General features: G+C 34.0%; 1 protein-coding gene across 1 annotated transcript in view; it reads left to right on the top strand.

Moving 5' to 3' along the window:
* Positions 1-23,374, top strand: part of LOC150083542 (dnaJ homolog subfamily B member 12-like) — a 106,323-nt gene extending 82,949 nt beyond the window's left edge. Inside the window, exons 6-9 of the mRNA XM_090377349.1 lie at positions 7,321-7,388; positions 13,543-13,658; positions 17,751-17,914; positions 22,906-23,374. Of these exons, the coding sequence (XP_090233475.1) occupies positions 7,321-7,388; positions 13,543-13,658; positions 17,751-17,914; positions 22,906-23,030 (473 nt within the window). The 3' untranslated portion in view covers positions 23,031-23,374. The remainder of the gene's footprint in view (positions 1-7,320; positions 7,389-13,542; positions 13,659-17,750; positions 17,915-22,905) is intronic.
* Positions 23,375-23,950: the final 576 nt, after the last annotated feature.

The raw sequence follows: 23,950 nt of genomic DNA, 5'->3' as shown, positions 1-23,950 counted from the left end.
CTGTACTCCAGAGCTTAATCCTGTTTCTTATATGCCAGAGTTAATCCTCTTATTACATTTTTCTGCATGGAAATTGCTAATATATAGCCAGTTCCTAAAAAGGGTGATATATATCCTTTCCTTCTAGTTATTGTCCTATTCTATTAAGTTCAGCTCTTTCCAAAGTAATGGACAAATCTGTCAAACACCAACCCTTTCCCTATCTTAAAACCTTCCATCTGATCAACGATTATGAATATGCATTTTTTCAATATTGATTCACTGTTGATATCTTGGCATATACCACTCATATTTGAACAGATTTTATGGAAAAGTTCAGTGAAATCCAGGCAGTTACTCTTGACATCTCCATGGCTTTGGAATTTATTTGGAATGAAGATCTTCTAAATAAGCTTTCATCTTATGGTTTCCCTCCTGTTTTTTGCACTTGGAGGTATTCAGATTTCTCTCCAGCTACTCTCTGAGAGTAATGGTAGATGGCTCTCTGTCTCATAACTTCTCACTAATGCTCATAACTTCTCACTAATGCTAAATCTCACTTCCCAAGCTTCAGTTCTAGTTCTTTTTCTCTTGTATATTAATGACCTCCTTCTACTGACTGTGAATCCTCTTTATAGTTATTTATAATGCACTACATTCACCTTCAAGTTGAACCTGTTCTGTACGAACTTCTATGTAAAAGTTTCAACTTTCTGAATATCCACCACCACGAATAACTAAATTGCTCCAGTTAATTTTTCAGAAAACTTAAGAAAATTTTAACTTCAAACTTTTAAAACTTAGTCTTGTCTTCACTATACTTCACACAAAACAAAAGAATCTGCTCCTTCCATCTGAATGGCAGCTTCTTCTTTGCAAATTTGAGTGTTATAAAAGATGCTGCTCATCTTTTATAATGCTTAGATCTCTAGACAAGATCACATATCTTTATTGGAAATAAACCTTACTTCCTAGCTGTATTGGCATAAGCATATTGCAAATATTTGCTTCCTGTTCATGAAAAAAAAAAATCTAGATTTTCTCTTTTGCTTTCAGTGTTACTTTTCTTTGAATCAGCTACTGATTGTACAAATCTGGAGTCTGCACTAGTGTGAATATTAATACTAATACAGGAACTCCCTGACTTACCTAAGGGTTGCGTTCCACGGAATGCTACGTAAGTCGGAATTTCCCCCATGCTTGTGCAGCACTTGCAACTGTGCTCACTGAATTGATTGAATCAAAACAGAAATGTTCGATGAACATGTAAATAGAATTATTTACTGTATTTATTCAATTTTTTATCTCATGAGCAGGAAAAATACAAAAGCTTGCAAATTAAAAAAATTTCAAATTTATAAAAAAAGAGAGGAGACAGGCATAACGTCAGTAAGTTTTACCCCTCGAGCATAGTTGCCAGAATTGACGTCTTCAGCTGGTAAGTATGCCACTGCGGAGGTTGAGGGCTGTGGAGATTTAGAAGGGGGCAGCCACTCAATCTTATGAAAGAACATATTAATGGATGACTGGACAGTGGCTTTTTTCTTTTCATCGTAGATTTCTTTGTAGCAAGCAATCATATCATTCACCCCTCTGTTAACTTTTAAGAGTCGTTCACTGTCAGGATCCATCTTCTCAAATCTTGCCATTACCCATACAATTTCATGAGATGCCATGGCCATCTCTCTGGTGATGAAACATCTCGGCTCCTCATTTGGTTCATCTTGAGCTTCATCGGCATTTTCTTCTTTCACTATCGCTGTCTGCAAGTCAATAAGTTCTTCATTAGATAATTCCTTCTCTTCTTCCTCTATTAACTCCTCAATGTCTTTGGCATCAACCTCCAACTGAAGTAGCTTTGCAATCTTATCTGTAACCTTTTCATATGATTTGTCTTTTTCAAATCCTTCGAAGCCTTTTACGTGCCGTGGGCATATTTTTTTCCATGCGTCATTTAAACAACTTTTAATAATTTCTGCTCAGGCCTTATTAATGTTTAAGATGACGTGGTAAATATTGTAAGATTTCCAAAAGTCTCAACGTAAAATTTTTCTCATTGTCTACTGCAGACTGCTTCTACTACTTCTCATCATCTAATGCCTGAGCAAATGTGCATAAATAGTATGCTTTTAAATTCGAAATAACACCCTAATCCATAGGTTGGATGAGTGAAATCGTGTTTGGCGGTAGAAATATGACTCTCACGTTTGAATTGAAATCATCTAGGTTCGTAGGATGTCCAGGAGCATTATCTAATAGAAGCAAAATCTTGAAAGGAACGTCATTGTCTTTTCAATATTTTTCAACCTCAGGAATGAAGCAGCATTTAAACCAATCCTCAAAGAGAGATATTGTTATCCATGCACGAGGATTTCCAGAATGGCACACAAACAGTGGTATTAATCTGTAATTTCCCGCTGCATTAGCCCCAAGCAAGAGCGTGGCCCTATCTTCTGAAGCCTTGAAACCTGGCATTGTAGTTTCCTCTTTGCCAATGTATGTTCGATCTGGAATTTTTTTCCAATACAGAGCAGTCTCATCAACGGTACAAATTTGCTGCATTGAATAGCCACCTTCATCAATAATTTTTTCCAACACATCACAAAATTTCTCTGCAGCTGCAGAATTGTCACTGGTGACTTCACCGCATACTTTAACCTTGTGGAAATCAGCGCGATGCTTGAACCTATTAAACCACCCATTGCTTTCCACGAGCTTGGGTTGAGGTTCACTGTACTTATCCTTAATATCTTTATAAATACTTGTTGCTTTTGCTTGAATGGCCTTGGACTCAGGGGCACTCGCTTCTGAATCTGATTTTCCATCCTTATTATTAACAGCTGTTCCATCTTCAGTATAGCACCTGAATGCTGTTTTGTGATCACTGTTGATCCTTTGACATGTTCTTTTATACACACACTGTCCTTTAAAATAGTATTCACTGTTGAAGCAGCGAGACCTAATTCCCTTGCAATAGATGACAAACTTTGTCCTGCTTCGTACTTAATCATTTTCATCTTCATTTCTAAATCAATTTTGTTTCATTTCCTGGCACTACCACCACTTGCACTTTTCATTGGTTGCTTTCCCTTCATCATTGTAATACGTAAATAGGAATGAAGAGAAGTTTCTGAAAATTGTTTTTTATATAATTGAAGATTTCAATTAAGGGGAAACACATTTCACCATAACAGCGTAAAACCCCACACAATTGCAGTTATCAGTATTATCGCAAATGCAATAAGATCGAGTTTGCTACCCGCTTATAATTAGATGCACTAACAGAAAAGCCCAATAAACCGGAAAGTGCAAATTGTTTTTTGGTCGTGACATCCAGAAATGTGTTTTAGAAAAATATCGCAAAGGTGTTCAAAATTGATTCTTATAACGGGAACATATGATAACGATGAAAGGGTAGTGCAATTTCCATTATAAATATGACCTTTTAGAGAGATAAATAGCTTAGTAATATAGAGAAATTTTCAACCTACAAGGACTTTTGAATGAATTACAAAAAAAAAAAAAAAAAAGGTGTGTTATTGGGTTCACGTTACGATATTTTCACGATATGTCCATTTATTCCTATGGGATGCAAAATACGTTTCCACGATTTTTTTTAAGTTTGCACCGACTGGCAAAAACTTATGTAAAGTCGAATTTCCATAAGTGGAGTATTACGTAAGTCAGGGAGTTCCTGTATTAGTATTTGCAAATAATGCAAAGTCTTAACAGCAAAAAAAAAAAAAAAAATCAAACAATGTATTTGTATGAAAATAGCTTTGAAAATCAGAGACTGCTGACTTCAGTTGTCTGATTTGGGCTTACAGAAGCTGAAATTGAAAAATTTATGTGAAATTCAGATCTAGAATTTGATCAAACCAAATCAAATTATACATAAATAGATGTAGAGCATTTCATTTACATTTTTTTACATTTTAATTTGATTTTTGACAACAGATTTGCTCTTGTTTTAGACAATAAAGTCAAAATAATAACACATTAATATTTTAAAGCTTTTTGTAAAAATTTTAAATTTTTTATAAAATTTTAAAATTCCACAAAGAAAACTTGCTCCACTACCAAAAATTCATTGTGATGGATACCCCTCTGTGTGGCAAACTCACTGTTGAAAAGGGTTATGGATGGGTTGGAACACGAATAATGGGTAGTACATTAGAATTAACTAACAGAATATTCAAATTGGGCTCTTTGTTGCCCACAATGTATATTTGAGGAAGGAAATATAATAGATGTGCAAAAAAAAATACATATAACACAAGAAAACCGTAGCCTAGTGGTCAGGCGCGCAGGTGCAAAGTACACATGCCTTGAGTGACCGGGGTTCAAGCCCGTGACTGCTGAATACGATGCTGTTTCTTGTATTCTGTGTATCTTGTAAACTCCTCTGACCGTTTGGTCGTCCCGGAGTATAAACAGAAAATTTATTTTTATTATTTATTTATAACGAGTTTCCAAGATTTTCTTAACTCTCATTAAGTAATGTATGAGTATGTAGCATATAAAACTAGTAGTGCATACATATAAATTCTCTTTTCTAATATAGAATTGTGAATAATGTGAAAGTGGAATGCAAAGAGTTCAAGTCAAATAGAACACAAATAATGAATTTTAAAAAAAAAATAAAATTTAATGTCTTAAATGTTAATGAGAATTATAAGTTTAATGAAGTGTACACAGTTTCTTCTGAACCATAGTGTCATTTTTTGAAAAAAAAAGTAGAAATTTTCTGTTGGATAAATGTTTTGTATTGTATCTTCATTTTGTTCTTCATGCCTTAATGTTCTTATAATGTTTTTCTATTTTTTCTTTTAAATAATTTTATTTCTTTTATAAAGTAATGAATCAAATAAATAAATTCTTGTTTATGAAAGATTTACATTCTTTATAAATAAGATACATACATAAAAAAGAAGGCAGTCTGAGTAAGTCTGAATTGGTAAGAATTTATTGTAAATATAGATCCATTTTTGCACCACAGTTGTAAATACATGAAGTAAAACATAGGTGTACATAGGTGAATTTCATTCTGTTCTGTTTTTAAAAAAGCTAATTAAATATGAAAGCTGTGCATGCACCAGTTCTGCATTGTTCAGATATATGGTAATCACTGTATCAAAATCACCATTTCATCAACTATACAAAATGTATCTAGGAATGCCAATGCAGGAAGCTGACTTATTGCAACCTGTCAGTTAGGCATGTATCATATACATGTTCTAATACATGTATTGAGACTTATATGTAACTTTTCTTTGCTTACATATGTGACCTTTACAGCCATCATAAGAATGCCTCTGTGGATCACTTATTGCCTACCAGAAGAATAATATTCAACTGGTAAAATGAAAATAATGTGGTTGTTGTTTTTTTTTTTAAACTAAATTCCTGCAGTTGAGCAATCTGCTTTAGAATTTTAAAGGCCATTGACACCTCATGGCCTGAATTTTATTAGGAATTCATTTAACTGTATGTCATTCCAAGATATTCTTCTGTGTGTCATTTAAATATCTCTTTCTGCTTTCAAAAGTTTCATCAGACTAATATGGGCACTCTCTCTCTCTCTCTCTGCGTGTGTGTGTGTGTGCGTGCACACTGCATCCAAAAATAATTGAATGCTTAGCATACTGCATACTAAAAACAGTTCCATCACCTTACAGGTTATCATTCCAGACAATTATGAATGCATGTAGGATACAAAAATTGACATTTTTACATTTGTATATTTCTGATTTTTGTTCGGAATTTTCTCTTTTAAGATTACATAGCTTGTTTATTACATTTTTAGATTTCATTTTTAGGCCTTTAAGCATATGTGCAGAGCCAGAACTATGGCGGGTCGAGCAGGGCCCCAGGTGCAGCATTTTAAGGGTGCATTCGACCAGTTATATATTTTAAAATTGCTTCATTTTTGATTTTTTCCTCCAGTGCTAACCACTGGAGGACAAACAATTTTTCAAATATCTGTTGATATTTCAACAGATATTTGAAAAATCATGTTTTATCTGCAGGATATAAAATCTGTAATCCCCTTTACAACTTCTCCAATTCTTTCATGAGTATTGTCTAATAGAATCTTATCTTAATATAGAAATAGCACTATGAATTTTTCTTACCCTGTCTGTAATAGTAGCTTCTTGTGAAAGGTCCTTCAACGTGACAAAAAATTCAATTAAAATAATACACTTTCATTGCATATTTTTAGTTTAGGTTATAATGTTAAAAGTACTATATTTTGCAATATTTATTTTGTTTCTGTGATTTTATACTAGATATATAAACATAAACTATCTGGTTTTCTAATTTTTTTGTAGTTACTGTATATGTACTTTCTTTGTAGTTTATACAGAAACAAATTCTCTATAGATATAAATGAATATTTGTAAGTTTCTTTTCTTGGATATTTTTGTTTTGTTATATTTGTTGTATTATTTAAATTATTTTATTAATAAATATATGCAAATCGTAGACTGTTACAATAGTAATTTTTATAAATTAATAAAGATTGCAGGAACATGGCAAGGGGAGAATTTCTCCCGGGTGCCAAGCTTCAGGGGCACAAACTGAAGGAATTATCTATCACAATCAGGGGCGCCAGGAAGACGTTATGCCGACCCGGCTAGCCAGGTGGGTAAAGCACCCCTGCCTGGCAACCCAAAGGTCGCGGGTTCGAATCCCGCTTCGGGCTTGGATCAAAGTACTGCAAAAACCTTGGGAGGTGCATTATGGCCACAGAAGCCGATGCGCCAACAACTACCAAAAAAAAAAAAAAAAAAGACGTTACCCCCGGGTGTCAACAATCTAGGTACGCTACTGAAAGATTGACTACCTGCACATAATGGGGGTGTACTTATAACACTATTGTCCCGTGCATAGGATTGCCTAGTTCTGGCTCTGCATATGTGAGTAAAGCATCCATTGTCTTCACCGGTTGTCTGTCTGTCTGTCGGTATAATAACCAAACTCCTAATGGATTTTCATAAAATTTTTATATTTGGTCCTTAGGAACAATTTATTTGGCCTTCCCAAATTTCATTAAAATGGGACCAGTAGATATCTGGCGCTTATTTATTTTTTTCATGCATATCACATTGGCTGGCCATACGCCATACATTGTAACTGATGTACTGGATATTACTTTTGTTGCTGTGTGCTGATTGGAGAAATGTATGAGCAATATGGCAAATGCACATAAAAGGCATTGCCTTTTTGTCATGTTTTTATGTGTGTATTTATACACACATTGTTACTATTTACTAATGCCTGAAACATAACACACTGCTTACATCAACTAACTTGTTTTTTTCTTATTTTCTTTAACAGCTCCTTCATATCAGAGGAGAACACAGAGAAGGTATCAGTTTAGGGAAAACAATCATTCACACCAAGAGGTATGACTAAAAGAGTTTTAAAACAATGTGACAATTTGTAGATCATCTTTTTTGTTTATGTTTTTTCAATCATAAATATAAATTAGGAGAATTAAATTATAACAAAAAGTGCAGTGATCAGTATTAATCTGGCTTATATTATAATCTGTAATTGATAATTTTACTCTTACTATAAAATTTATACAGTAAAGACAATTTTTTATAGCATGCTCAAAGTTTTGAGAAATCGTGACATTCATGTGAAATAGATTAACTATACTATTTCATGTGAATTGGTTAAGTTTATTTATATTAATACTTCTTACCAAATATTTAATTCCTGCTAGTACTTCTAAATAGGGAAGCATTGTTTATTTTTAGCACAAAGCAAACATGTTAAAAACATGACATATATGTATCCAGACATATAATTAGCTGTTCTTTGCTTGTGTAAGTGACCTGTAAACTGGTAGGCAATAAGTAGCAGTATAATGCATTTGTGGCAGTATGGTGATTTAGATCTGCTTTTCTACTTTATTTGTCTTTATAAATTGCCATTATACCTGCCATGCTCATTTAGTTTGTAGCCCCAGTCCCATTTTTGCTCTCTATTTTGTTTATTTGTTGAGACTAGGAGGTTCTTCAGGCTTTGGTTGTCTCGGAACAAATGGAAATTTCATTATTTTCACACCAGACTGACTTGGTAATATCATGGCACTTCTCATCTGTGGATATGCTCTTCTTCAATCAATGTGTTTCCAAATTAAAAAATAGTACTTTTGTGTCCCTTATATCAGAATGACATCATGTTTCTGATTCTGTATTTCTGTTATACTGGTATTTGTTGAAATAATCACTACTCCTAGCATTAGTGTACAAGTATGCGCGTGCTCTCTCTCTCTATCTCTCAGTAACCCTGACATAGATCTGCTTCCAAAAAATTATATATTAACCTTTATTCGGTATCAAATTGGGCCACCTTTGTTTCGAATAACAGTGAGTGTGTGGCACAGCATGGATTTTATAAGGTGTTTTAGTGCATTCTGGTCTAATTGTAACTCTTCTTCCAGCAAAATATCACGTAGCTGTGACAAAGTTGAAGGAAAAGGACTGTGTTGCCAAATAGCACTCTTCAGCATATTCCACAAATTCTCAATAGGACTGAGATCAGTTGAATGTGGAGGCCAGGGAAGATGGTGGAAATCCATGTCATGTTCTCTGAACTGTACTTGCACAATTCAGGCATGATGTACTGTTGCATTGCCATCCATAAAGTGGCCGTCACTTTCAGAATAAAAGTGTAACATTAGCATTAGAAAGGGCACATGATGCAAGAAAGAAAGCTTATATAGCATCAGCCAAAAAAAAACACACACAGACCCTTCTCATTTTATCCATCCACTCACTCCAAATGTTTGTCCAGTTCTGCCTTGAACCTGTTTAAGCTATCAACTTCCACAATGACAGATGGAAGTTTGTTCCAGCAATCAACCACCCACTGGCTAAAAGAAAATTTCTGTACATCAAATCTACAACTGTCTTTCCTCAATTTGAATTTATGCCCTCTCAGGCGATTATTCTGAGCAAGAGGAAGAATCCCATCTACATTGAGCATGCTCAAACCATTCAAGGCTTTAACACCTCAATCAGATCACCTCGCAGGTGCCTAGTCTCCAAACACTAATCTGCAAAACTTAAGCCTTTGTAAGAGCAACCCTTCGTTCCATTCACTAATCTTGTTGCCTTTCTCTGTACTCGTTCCAACAGCTCTACATCCTTCTTAAAATGAGGCCTCCGGACCTGTGTACAGTACTCAAGGTGTGCCTTACCATTGCCTTATACAAGGGGATAATCACCTCCTTATCCCTTCTAGAAAAATTCCTGTATATCATTGACAAGACACTATGAGGTACTCTTGCAGACCATTTGCACTGCTCAGAAAACTTCATATATGACTGCACAATTGCCCCTAGGTCCTTTTCATTCTCTACCACTGTTAGTGTAGTACCACACAGTTGATACGTTATTTTTGGGTTACTGTTTCCCATATGCAGTACTTTACATTTATCAATGTTAAACTTCAGTTGCCACCTCTCAGCCCATCTACTCAACTTTACTAGATCCTGTTGCAGCAGCGTACTGTCATTAGTGTTATTAACAACACTGCCGACCTTCATATCGTCTGCAAACTTGGACATTAAGCCTGATATACCATCATCAATATTATTAATAAATACAGAAAACAACAATGGACCCAACACTGAACCCTGGGGGACTCAACTAATAACATTAGTCCACAAAGAGCAGTGTCCATTGATTACCACTCTGTCTTCTCCCACTCAACCATCCCTTTATCCATAGCAGCAATTTGTCTCCAATGCCACACTCCTCCAATTTGTTCAGCAATCTTCCATGTGCAACAGTATCAAAAGCCTTTCTAAGATCCAAATATATATCAAAATTATTCTTTGCATCCAGTTCCTTTGTGACTACATCATAGTATCCAGTCAAATTGGTCAGACAAGATATTCCCCCTTAACCCATGCTGTGTCCGAGCTATAACTGAAGTCTTGTCTAGATGATCCTGCAATGCTTCTTTAACATTGTAGGGTAGTTCTGATATAAAATTTAGGTACTTCCTGGATGAAATTTGCCCTTTCACCAGCATCAACAGACCCAGTCTGTATCAACAAAACATTCCCCTTACCATACCATACCATACCATACCATACCATGATACCACCTCTAGATGCTTGGGTTATCTTAACAATGCAATCAGGGTCCATCACTTCGTGAAGTTCTTGCCACACTCTCTGCCTACCATCAGTGCAAAACAAAGTGTACTATGATTTGTCTGATCACCTGTTTTGTTGTTCCACTGTCCATTCTGTTTGCTGCGCACTGGATCTCCTATATTTCTGTGCAGTCCTCCTTAGAGTATGTGATGGCTTTGCTCTTGAAATGTTGTTTTTCTGCCATGTTTATGCTTTTGAGTTGAGGAAGGACTGCTTGCTTTCCAGTCATTAAAATCCTTTGAGATGGATGCTTTAGAGAAACCAGTTATGTCTTTTGTTTCTTGAATCGTGGCTCCTGCTAAACGTGCACCCATGGTAAGATCTTTTTTAAAGTCTGATATGGCATGCATTTTCTCCAATTCTGGCTTTAGATTACTGCAATCGAACATCCTGTGCACTTTTTATACTCAACAAGGCCACACATCATCACTCCACATCACAGTGATTTTCATTTGCATTTCTTCTCTCTTAATACAAAAGTTTATATTTTTTTCATGGCTAGCATTGCTTTCTACAGGATTAGTTGGAATATTTGACTAGTTTTGGCATGCTCTTAACATGTTCATAGTTCTTCAGTAATTCCAGTGGTCTTTTTCCATGGTTTTTCAGCCTGTTCTGGGCCTCACTGTATTAGTACTCCTGTATTTCCTCCATTCCTATCAAACACTGCTTTCCAAGTTACAGTCTTAATAGGATGGATAAGGGTCATGTAAGAAATGAGTCTATTTCTGGGGTGGTTTTTTTTTTTTTTTAATAACAGCATTGAACAATAAACAAATTAACTGAAATATGCCAACTAAAGAAAACTTCTTAAAATTTGGTTTATAATTCCTTCCCCTTAATTTCAATTTATTCCCTGGTTTGAGTATCATTTAATATAACAAAAATTTCACTTTCTTTCATTCACTTTACTATCCCCTCTAAGAGCCTTATAAACTTCAATTAGATCCTTTCTAAGGTACCAAGCTATCAACTGCTATTGAAAGATCCAGCTCCTTTTGGATCTTTCAATATCCAAATGGACTGCTATGTCAATCATGTGGGTAATCAGTAAATCAAGTGGTCAGATAGAAATGTTGCTTCTATTTTTTTTTTTTTATTTTATTTTATTTCTTGTTTCCGTTGGGTTGCCATGTATGTTGTTCATATAGTATGGCTCCATTTATCAATTATCCAGTAATAACAGCAAAAAAATCATAATCATTATTACCAAATTCATAAACAATAGATGTTTTCATTAATCAGGTAGGAATTTCACCAGTACTTTGTATTCTCACAGTAAATGCAGTTGGTGATTGTGTCACTATAGATTTTGACTATATGCATTTTTTTTTTTTTTTTTTTCGTGTCAACTTCTAAGCATTTGTCATTTTAAAGAGATAACAAATTTCTAATTCAGGATCAAGACTGATACCACTACTAGACTGTTTGCAAGCTACAACACCTGGGGTTGCTGTTCCCCAGGTGTAAGTACCTTGCATTTTGCTGAATTAAAGCATAGCTGCCGCTTTTCTAACCATCCCGGAAGTCTATCTAGGTCACTCTGAAGAAGCTCTGCTTGGCGGCCATCATTAACTACTCTACTGATCTTTACATCATCTGCAAGTTTAGACCTCATGCCCTCCATCCCTTCATAGATGTCATTTAAGATAATCAAAAACAACAGTGGTCCCAATAATGATCCTTGGGGAACCCCACTTCTTACATTAACCCAATCTGAGGAATAACCATTTATCACAACCCTCTGCCTGGTGCCCTAAAATCATCGTGTACTATCTATCTAAGCATTTTACCAATGATTCCAGCCTGCTCCAACTTATAAAGTAACCACTCATGTGGGACCGAGTCAAATGCTTTGCTGAAATCCAAATAAACAATGCGAAACTATTCCCTAAATCCAGCTCACGAGTGACCTGTCAAAATGTCTAACCAGATTTGTTAAACATGATTTTCCCTTTACAAAACCATGCTGTGTATCCTACAGAATTCCATTTCAATCTAAATGATCCTGAATTCCACCCTTGATCATTGCCTCCATGATTTTCCCTACTACTGAAGTTAGACTGGGCGGTCGGTAATATCCTGTTACACTCCTAAAATCGCCTTTATGTTCCAATTTACACCATTCCAATGGAATCTCTCCTGAGTCCAGTGATGCTCTCATAACTAGCTTAATGGTTCAATGCACTCACTTGTCGCCTCCTTTAAAATTATAGGGTATATGCCATCAACAACAGGAGCCTTACTCGCCCGTAGGCACAAAAGTTCTCATTAAATAATCATTTGAAATTTCAACATCAGTAATTACATTTTTTTCAAATTCACTTCCATAATATCTCATTGACACAAAGGTTTTTTTTATGTAAACATCGATGTAAAGTAACTGTTGAGTTCATCTGCAACTTCAGCTATGCTATCTAATACTATCCCACGTCCATTACATAAGGGTCCAATCTGATTTGTCCTTCTGTTCTTGGCATTTATATATGTGAAGAATTCCTTAACTGCACTCTTTGCTCTCTTCTTTATTCCTTATCCCCACTCTTTGCTCTCTCCCAGACTCAGTAAAGATACTATAGTGAAAATTATACTTCGCTGAATAAAACGCCTTTCTCCTTCAGAAAATGATGAACATAATTTAACCATGGAAGACCAATGTGGAACAGAACATCAGTGTTCCGCAAATTCTTTCCAAAATAAGAAATTGCCTGACTCCAGTGAGATTTTAAAAGATGAACTTGAGTCGGAAATTAATGAAATACTTTTAACTATTTTTGCTAAAAAGGTTCAAAGCCTAGAAAATATGGACTGAGATCGTCTACAATTATCAGTGCAATAGTACCAGAATAGAATCCGAAAGGGCATTTTCTGCCGCTAATCAAATATGTATGTACCAAAATTAGATCCATTTTAAACAATCCTACTATTGCTTGTGTTTCTTAAGAGCTCACTTTATTCGCACAGTGTGGATGCTTAAACATAACTAAACTTTGCAGTAACAATATGTATTTTTTTTTGTTTTTAGAATAACTGTATTTTAATGATTTTTTTCAGAATATTTATTATTGCAATAAAAGTTTATTTAAAACATGAATTCAGGTAATTACAGTACTTGTTTTTTTCCTTACTTTATTGCACCTAATTGTCATCAAAATTAATTGAGAAACACGTTTGTTTTTGGAATACCGGTATCCCGGTTTCATAAATTAAAAATACCGAAATACTGGTATTAAGATTTTGACTGGTATTGTAAGCCCTAGTAGTAATATTTTGAATTGTTCATTCTATTATTAGTTAAAGACTGCTTTTTATAATACTTGAGCTAATCAAAATTTTTTTTTGCCAAGGTTTCGGTTAAAATGCTTTTTTCTTTCTCTTAGCATCAAAATGGATATAGTGCACTTCTTCAGATGATGCCAATTGTGTTCCTTGTTTGTCTCTCACTGATGAGCAGTTTCTTTATATCAGATCCAACTTTTAGTTTAGCCAAGACAGTGTAAGTATAACATCAATTCTTTTAACTCTGTTTTAAATTGCTGTAATGTGGCTTATGGATAATGGCATTCAGAACTATATTCAGTAGTATTTAATTTTTATTGAATTGTTGTTCTGGAATATAATTGCTACACTGCAGGAGTTACATTCTAGAACATTGTATTTGTCCAAGATTGAAAAAATAGACACCAATATATCATTTTTGTGACAAAAAAGGTTTTGCATAATTTTGTTTATAGTTACATGTGTTGTTTAAAGTTACAAGATTGCTGTACAAATTGGAGCAGTATGGCATTAAATGCAAGTTGCTGCAATGGATAAAGGGATGGTTGAGTGGGAGACAGCAGAGAGTGGTAATAAATGGACACTACTCTACATGGACTAATGTTATTAGTGGAGTCCCCCAGGGTTCAGTGCTGGGCCATTGTTGTTTTGTGTATTAATGATATTGATGAAGATACATTAAGCTTAATGTCCAAGTTTGCAGATGAAACAAAGGTTGGCAGGGTTGTTAATGATAGTAAAGACAGTATGCTACTGCAACATGATCTAGAAAAGTTAGGTAAATGAGCTGAGAAATGGCAACTGAAGTTTAATATTGCCAAATGCAAAGTATTGCATATGGGTAGCAGTAACTCAAGAGAAATGTACCAACTGTGTGGTACTACACTCAGGGAGGTGGAGAACGAAAAATACCTGGGGGTAATTGTGCAGTCAGATATGAAGTTCTCTGAGCAGTGCAGACTGGCTACTAGAGCAAGTCATGGAGTTTTGTCCTTGAGTACTGTGTACAAGTCTGGAGACCTCATTTTAGGAAGGATGTAAAGTTGCTAGAACAAGTACAGAGAAGGACAACAAGATTGGTGAGAAGAACAAAGGGGTTCTCTTACCAGGAGAGGCTTAAATTCTGTCACTTGCAGCATCTGGAGACTAGGCACCTGCGAGGTGATCTGATTGAGGTGTACAAGGCTTTGAATGGTTTGAGCAGGCTCAAATCTGATGGGATACTTCCACTTGCTGAGATTAAGAACCTGAGAGGGCATAGATTCAAATTGAGGAAAGACAGTCGTAGAATAGATGTGCAGAAGTTTGCCTTTAGCTAGTGGGTAGTTGATTGCTGGAACAACTACTTTAAATAAAGGCTGAACTAGAAAAACATCTGGAGTGACCGGATGTGTGAAATGGGAAAGTTGTTTTTTTTTTTTTTGTTTGTTTTTTTTTTTGCTGATGCTCTATAAGCTTGCTTTTTTGCATCATATGCCTCAACTAATGCTAATGTAGAGAGAATAAATATAGTATGTAAATTAATATTGCATAGTAATATAATGTTTAAGCAGCAAATTCCTAGATTTAAGATTATGTAATAAATAAATACAGTCCTGTACTCTCTGTATAAGTCAACCCACATCTCTCATTGAAGACCTTTTTTTAATGAGATCTTTCTTTGGAAAGACTTGTAGTCTCATATCCAATATGATTAAAGTTGTGTAAAAATAAATATCACAGTAATGTGTGATTGATTTGATAATCTGGAAATTCCAAAAATTTCATTGACGTTACATTATTTTCTTTTTTTCTTCTTCTCATGGGTTCCCCCCCCCCCACACACACACATCCCGTGGCAGGTACTGGTACCATAGTACCGGAACACTTGTCGATTAACTACAAATAGTTACCTATGCTTTTTTCATTTGCAAAAATAAATAAGTCAAAAATTAGAATATTTGTTCAGTATTCATTTATAACTATTAAATAAAAATTTCAAAAGTAAAAAACAAAGACAAAAAATTTAAAAAAAAAAAAAGAAAAAAAAAACGAAAACAAAAACTCCAAAATAATATAAAAAATACTGTTCAGAAGAATCATAGAAATTCCCATACAGGATTGATTATGTATTCTCATGTGACTGCCCTTTATTGTTTGTTGGTCAACAGCAGAACAATGAAACCACAACCAAGTTCGGACATAAAAATTTGGATTCCATAATTCTAATGAAGGACCGTGTAGTTTAATAAACAAGAAACTTGCCATTGTTGGATCTAACACATTGTACTTTAGTAAGAAACATTCAAGTTTCATTGTGAAATTTATATTTTTGTTTTTAAATAAATTTTTAAAGAAATCTATTAATTTTAAAAATTACTATTAATATATATTTTTAGTAGCAATGGGTAAAATAGATATTTCTCCCTCCCCTTTGATTATGCCATTGTTTCATAATATTAGGTGTATGAATTTAACGATTTTCTATTATAACATTTAGAAAAAAGTACCGGAATGTTGTTCTGGTGTGTTCCGGCCCAAATACACCAATGTTGTTAAGTCTGATTAATATTATTGGTCAAAGAACATTATCCTTTAGGTGTTCAGGATTGCTGCTTTCTGTGATTTCTTATGTGTTCTCTGGGAGGCCTATTGCTGCTAGGTTCTTGTGTAGGCTCTGTAGCACCATGCCAGTGGTTGACACGGTGATCGGGATGGTCGTTACTTGTTCCATGTGCTACATCTCTTTGACTTCCTGATCTTTTCTGCATAGGTTTTCTGGAGATTGCTAGTGTTGGGCACTGCTATGTCAATCATGTGGGTAATCATTTCCTTCTTCTCATTGAGGATTTGTCTGGTTTGTTGTGTGGGATCATCTTGCCCGTTCTTATTGTGCAGTCCCAGTACAACTTGTGGGTAGGGATCTCTAGTACGGCCTGAGATTTGTACCTATAATACAGTATACTTTCTTTGATCAACCAGTATTTCTTTGTCACGAAAGGGCCTGGTGTACTGTGGTCCATGGTAAGAAAAATACAGTATAATCCAGTGAATGTATTTAATAACACAATAAATACAGTAAGATACAGTAGAAACTTTCAAGGCTGTCGAGCCTCTTTATCAACTACTAATAATAATAACAGCCTTGAAAGCTTCTACTGTATCTTATTGTATTTATTGTGTTATTAAATACATTCACTGGAATATACTGTATTTTTCTTGGTATTTCTCTGCTAGCTTCTAATGTATTATCTTGGCAACCTGGTTGTTGCCTATGAGTGTACCGCATTTGGGTGATTACCCTTCATCCTGTGGTGATGTGCTGGATTGTTTCTGGGGCAAGGTGGTATTGTCAGCATGTGTCATTTGTCACTCCATGTTTTTATTATTATTTATTTATTTTAAAGATGTTACTGCATAAGCCTGCTTTTCTTGCATGGATCTGCCTTTACCTGCTATTAATGCTGATATTACTGGCAGCTTATATTCTGTATTTGCTCATAATTCATAATTATTCTGTTATGACCTCACTAACTTTTCATACATGGATTTCACTAAATCCTTTCACAATGCAATTAGCATTTAGGTATTATTCAGATTAAAATAGATTATATTAGGAGCAGCCAACCTCCATGCTGCCTTTCTCATTGGCTCTTCTTAGTGGCACATCTCCCAATCCCAAAAAAATAACATAAAAACCTATTCATCTGATTTGAAAAATCTGAAATGAATAGTTTTTTATGTTATTTTTTCAATAGTTTAAATTACACTTTTATTATTAGAAACCATGACCCAATTTATGTTTAGAACCTATTGGTTCATATTTTTTTACCACCTTTCAATCTTAATTTAATACAGTATGTAGGGGCATTAGTAAGCTCTGCATGGCATCGGTTCTGTAAGGACAAATATTTATTTGTTAACTTATATACAAGTGCATTGCATAAAATTTCTGTACGTATTTAGTAAAAACATTAGGCAGCACAAGGTGTGGATTAGTAAATAGAGGGGTTGAATCTGGCAGCTTGTGGATCAGTCCCTAGGTGGATTGCAATACATTTTGAAAATATGTAGCATGCTGAAGGAAAAAAGTTGGCCACTCCTGTATTTATATATATATATATATATATATATATATATGTGTGTGTGATATACCATATGCTAAATGCCATTATTAAATTTTTCAAAATTTTATATTCTCAACATTTATTTAAAAATTCAGTAATAAATTTTCATGTCCATTTTCAGTGTATCCATTCTACATGCAGTTATACAACTTTGTAAAATATTTAATGACTAACACTTTTAACATAATCTTTTTTTTATATAGTAAATATTCAGTTGAGAGGAAAACTAACAATCTTAAGGTACCATACTATGTGAAAGAAAATTTTGCATCAGATTATCAAGGTAGTATTAGAAGGCTAGAAGCTCAAGTTGAAGAAGAGTATGTAACAAACCTCCGATCTACTTGTTTTAAAGAAAAGAATTACAGTAAGTACTATGAGACTATATCAGGAAATCTTACATTTGCCTTATATTAATACTGTAATTTTTTAAATTGACAAACTCGCTTAAACAAAATATTGTATATTTTTAAATATAAAGTGATCTCCTCTCCTATTTTTCTGATGGTTAAATTTAAGGACTCATCTTAGAATTATAACCATCTTTATAAATAGCCCAAGGCAATGAGAAACCAAGGTGTCATAATAACTGTTGTCCTCACCGCAAAGAACAATTTGCATAGTCAAAGATGTGCAAGAATATTTACCCTGACCCGAAGTCATGGCTTGGGAAAACAAACCATTGATATTTGATTTAAAACTATTCTTCATCTTCTAGCTGAGAGGAAAACATACAAGTAGCTTACATTGCATGTTTATCTCCACTCCCCTCTCCCAAGGGGTATAGATAGATATGTCTTACTTTTTCTCTGTTGTATCTATTGTGCACTTGTCCAATTGTAATTTGATTCGGGGTTTCAAGTTTGTGCTCCTAGCGATAGCATCCTTGATTTCTCATTGCCTTGGTTAAATCCAGTCATGACCAACCTATACATGCCTATTGGAGGCTTCCTTGATTCATATGTATAACGTTTATACATTCAAACAAATGATCCCTCTCCTCCCTTTGATATCAGCATTTAGATTCAAATTTCTGACAGACCATTTCATATGGATTGTTGTATTCTCTGTATACTGAAGGTTGTTGTTGGATTTTAGAATGTCCACAACTTAGTCCATATTTCACCCATTTTGTATTGTCTATACAAGAGTGTGTTCACTGGGAAATGTGCATGTTGTGCGAGCTGAAAAACCTGTAATGAATCACATGGAAACATTGCTGTGCTGTGCTGCTCTCTCTCTCTCTCTCTCTCTCTCTCTCTCTCTCTCTCTCTCTCTCTCTCTCTCTCTCTCTCTCTCTCTCTCTCAAGTCAACATTGAAGGAAACAGCTATAACACCTGTCAGGTTTCCAACCATCCCTTACATACCTAAGAATATGCACAAGCTCTAAATATTGCTTTAGACAATGTAAATGGTGCTACTTGCATACATAGACATTTCTTTACGCTGTAACATAGCATGCTTACTCTCAACAGTTACCTTCTTTCCGAACCTGGGTAAGTCCAGCATCATGTAGAATTTACATGCTCTCTGTATAGTTCAGTTAACAAGAAACTGACTTGCTGCCTGTTTACACAGACAGCTTTAACTTGATTTTATTTCTTGGTCAGGAGCTCTCTGTCATGTTTTTGATATGCTTATAAATGCATTAATGCCTATTTGCTTATCTATCTGACATCAGCAATCCATATGTGAAAACTGTGAACGTCAAAGAAATGGATTTTCATGATATCAAAAAATTCAGCATTATTTTTATTTTATTTTTTTTTTTCATAAAAAACAAATAATAATAAAGGCTTCTGCTGAATAAGCCTAGTTTCTTTGCATCGATTTGCCCTTATTAATATTAATACAGGTAGTTCTTAACTTACAAATGGAATGCTGAAAAGGTCCTAAGTCAAATTTTACTCTTTATAAGTACCAAACACACTATATGTATGATGTAATACATATAAGCTGTTTTCTTACCTTAGTATTAATAACGTTTTGCTTGCCAGACTAATATTGCTTGAAGATAAGTGATATTTAATTGGAAGAAGAAAGTGAGAGTAATCACTGACGGTCATCTGAGTCTGAGAAAACGTTTCCTAGATTTCAGGGAATGGCTTTAAAAGTAATAGAACAAGATGTAGATGGTACTGCTACTACTTTCTTGAAGAACATATCAAGCAACTATTACTGCTTGATTTTCAAATACAGCCAAAGCCTCCTCAAAGAAGCTAAAATTTTTAGCCTCTTTGAACTTAAATTTTTGCAGTTAATCCCTTTGGGTTGTTCAGTCATTTCTTCCATTTGATTGACTTCATCTTCTTGCTATTTTGATAAGTTCCATTGATTCTTGATTGGTAAGCTCCTTTCTGTAGCTATCAATAAATTCCTGATTCCTGAACATCAGCTTCATCCATTTCCAAATACAGTTGCTTGCCATTCCAACCAGGTTGTTAGTCACTGTCTCCACAGTTTCTACACATTTCATATTTGTTTCTTTAATTTAATTCCAGGCAGCCCCAGTGTTCATTACAGCTTTTAAATATTGTGATCTTTCCAAAAATTTGTCATGCTGCTTTGAAATGGTACGCCTTAAATGTTGCAATGATTCCCTGATCTACAGGTGGAAAGAGGGATGGTGTGTTAGATGGCAAAAAATATGATATTGAAGTTAGGGTGGCAATCATTAAGGAAAGGGGCATGTGCTAGATTATTATCAGTCACTAAGATGTTGAAAAGCAACTTCTTACTGCTACAGTAAATTTACACCTTTGAACAAATTGTCTGTAAAACTCATCCTTAAAAGATGACTAAATTACCCAACTTTGAGCACTAGACTTCTAACATGCTGGAGTAGAAGCTCCTAACACTGCTCTGAAAGCCCTTGATTTTCTGAGTAGTAGACCAACAGAAGTTTGAGGTCACCAGCTGCATTCTCCAGTAGGGGTATTAGCCTGTCTTTTGATACCTTAAAAGCAGGCATACTCTTCTCCTTTTTAGCAATGTATATTCTTTCATTCATGCTTTTCCAGTATAAACCCATTTTGTCTACATTGAAATTCAGCATGCATCAACTGCCCCCCCCCCCATCCCCATGAATTACTGTTTCTGCCAGTCTTAGAAAAGTCCTTTGCTGCAACTGTTACATTATTGTTAGATCATTTGTCTGCACTGGCAGCCTTTCTAGTCACCTTAATATTATAAAGGTTATTGTAAACCAATCATGACTAGCACTAAATATGCCTTCTAGAACTTTCACCAAATTTAACCCTTAACATTGTCATGAAGACTTAAAGCCTTTCCTAAATTAACTAAATCTTGCTGTATACATGAGGGGACCAGACAGATCCTTCTCCAAAGAATACTCCTAATTGTTGGTTCAGTACTAATGGCTGAAACTTTCAGTACCTACCTAAATATAGCAAACTTTTATTTGAGCAGTTTTGGGAATGAACAGTTATTGTTTACTTTGAATTATACATATAAACAACCTGTCAGGTACTTGACTATTTACTATTTTTGCCTTTTGTTTCAACATGCTAGTTTTTGTTTCAGCATCACATAAACAATATTGCTGAAACTAAAACTAGCACGTTGGTTGTGTCTGCTACAGAAATTAAATATTTTTTGTTTTACATTTGATTATTGTAATAATTACTGATGTAAAATGGTTTCTTGTTTATATTATTAATCTGTTTATTCCTTTATTTATTTGACAAAATATTTGACACTGCTCTGAAAGCCCTTGATTTTTTGAGTAGTAGACCAACGTGATGTAGATTTAAACATAACATGCACACATGTTATGTTTGAATTTTCATCCTCTGAATGGGTTTCTGAATTGGAAAATGGAAGTGGCTATTAGTTTCATGTAGTTTTGTGATTGTAGTGTTTTTTTTTTTTCCAGCAGAACTAATAAGTATTTTGTTGAAAATTACATGTAAAAACACATTTTTACATTTTCAAATTTTATTAAAAAAAATAAAAAATCACATCTAATAAGTATTGAAATCAATAAAAGATCAAGCGGCATTAGTATACTTCAAGCAGAATTCAAAAAAACCAAAAAATTTTGTCGTAAAAAAAGAAAGTTTGGTAACTCAAATGTGCCATATATCTTTGTTATTATAAGGGTGCTAGCATTGCTAGGTTAAAGCCTATGAGCATGTGTTTCTGATTCCGATCTTCCAACCACAAAATTATAATTTTTCCAACTCATCCATTATTAATTATACCTCATCTCCGTAATACTTGTAAATTTCATTACTGCTGAGGCTTTGGGTTTTTGGATAATTCATTCCTTGTCCCTAATAATTGTTGACAGTTGAATTATACACACCTAAACATGAAATTCTGATTACCGTGAGAAATCTCCACTGTTTTCCGCCGTGGTTATAGTGTGCTCTGTTTTTTTTAGCACACAATTATTCTTTTCATTAATTTTTTTTTTTTTTATTTTCCAGGCATACTGGTGGTATAAAGAACAAAAAATTTTATTTAAAAAAAAAAAACAAATTGAATGCACAGTACATGTTATCACTGACTGAGAGGGCATCATGTTTTTGCGAGCAAGCCAGACAGTGCCACAAGAGCGACACCATCTACCAGATAGAAATTTCATGAACTATAAATTTTAGTACAAATTTTCAATTTTTTCACAATTTTTAAAAATGAAAGGCATGCGTAATAATGTACATAGTCATGAATACACAATTGTGCAATTGAATCTGTATGCTGCCACTAAAAATGCATGCCCCAGTAACTGTGGTCCTGGTTACAATGAAGGCATAAGCTTCTCTGGCTCCTGATGAATTCTGTTGGAGTGTAAAAAGAAACATTATATTGTAAATTAATATGTATTGTGATAAAATTAATTTCCTGATGTGTTACCCCAAGCAACAAACTTTTCTAAAACAGTATTGTTTATTGCTTTTCTATTTATTACAAAGCAGGCATATTTTCTCACAAAACCCGCTCATAGTTTATGCTTATATTTTTATCTTCAGCAGAAGGATATGTTGTGAATGTGTATTTTCCTGAAAGGAGATCATGCTCACATCTTATTGTACATTAAAAAATTTTATTATAAATTTATATATGTTTGTTTCATACCAATTTACATTCATCCTAAATAATTATTAAAACATGATAAGTATGGTTTGAGATATTTGATATGTTGTGTTTTGTGTGTAACTTTGGATATTGGTGGTTTGAATTACTTTTCTGCCTGCCTTGAAATGTCTCAACATATCAGATTCTGTATCACTTTATTATGAAATACTATTTAAATTTTTTATTTCAAAAATGTTTTTATCTTTATTCCCTGTTTTAATTTAAATTTTAATGTTTTATTTATTTTTTTTTTACAGGAGAAAGTATGATATGGCGAGCAAGAAACCTTAGGGACAGAGGATTAGAAGAAAGAGCAAAAAGTTTGAAAACGCCTTCCTGTGAACTGTTAAGTGAACTTTATAGTACTGAAAGAGAGTGGTGAACAATATGTACATAATGTAAATATTAGTCTGTTAGTATTTATTGCCTTTCAGATTGTGAGACACAAGCACCATAATGCAATGCCATCTGTTCTGGTAACTGTACAGTTTTGGTTTGTTTCTGTTGAAAAACTTTTATTATTTGTTGAGCTTTTCACAGCAATTATAAACGTGATCTCTATAGTGATCCTTTCTTTTAAACAATATTGGTTCTTTCCCCCTTCTTTTTTTATTTATTCTTTGCCCCACTGAAGAGCATAACAGTACTACTATTTTCTGTAGGAAATAATTTCTGGTAACTGCCATTTACCAGAAAAAGATTACAGTCAATAGCAGTGAAAGAAAAGGGTATCCAGAAATTAGATTGAAAAAATGTTTCTTAACTTAAAAGCTCAGCCTAATTTTATCTATGACTGGTGTGTACATGCCTGATCAATAAATTATTGAATTTTTATTATAAATATAGAAAATGGAGAAAAAAAAAACTTTTAGTGTGAGAATTGACCAATATGCATTGCTGACAAAAGTGTAGCAAACTGCATTGTATCATTTTATCTATTTAGTTGTAACATGTGATATTTTATAAAATAAAGGCATATGTAGCTGTTGATGCATTTAGAATATTATACGCATTGAGTTAGAGATGTATGTGATGAGGCTTCTGGAGAGAGTTCCATCACATTATTTATACTAGTAGACAAAAAAAAAAAAAAAAAAAAAAATTAAGACAGCAAACAAAATCCAAACACTTAAAAGTTTTTACATTAGTAGTAGTTCTAATATAATGTAATATTTATATGCCAAAAAATCCTTTATAATAAAATAGGGAAAACAAAAAGCATTTTTGTATATAAAGAAATTTTAAATAGAAACTAAATACATGTATTGCTCTGTTACCATACATCTGATGATACATACATTC

This window comes from Mastigoproctus giganteus, chromosome 7 (assembly GCF_048544385.1).
Source record: "Mastigoproctus giganteus isolate SK-2022 chromosome 7, ASM4854438v1, whole genome shotgun sequence".
NCBI classification, from domain to species: domain Eukaryota; kingdom Metazoa; phylum Arthropoda; class Arachnida; order Uropygi; family Thelyphonidae; genus Mastigoproctus; species Mastigoproctus giganteus.
This window is presented reverse-complemented; position numbering and strand designations above follow the sequence as displayed.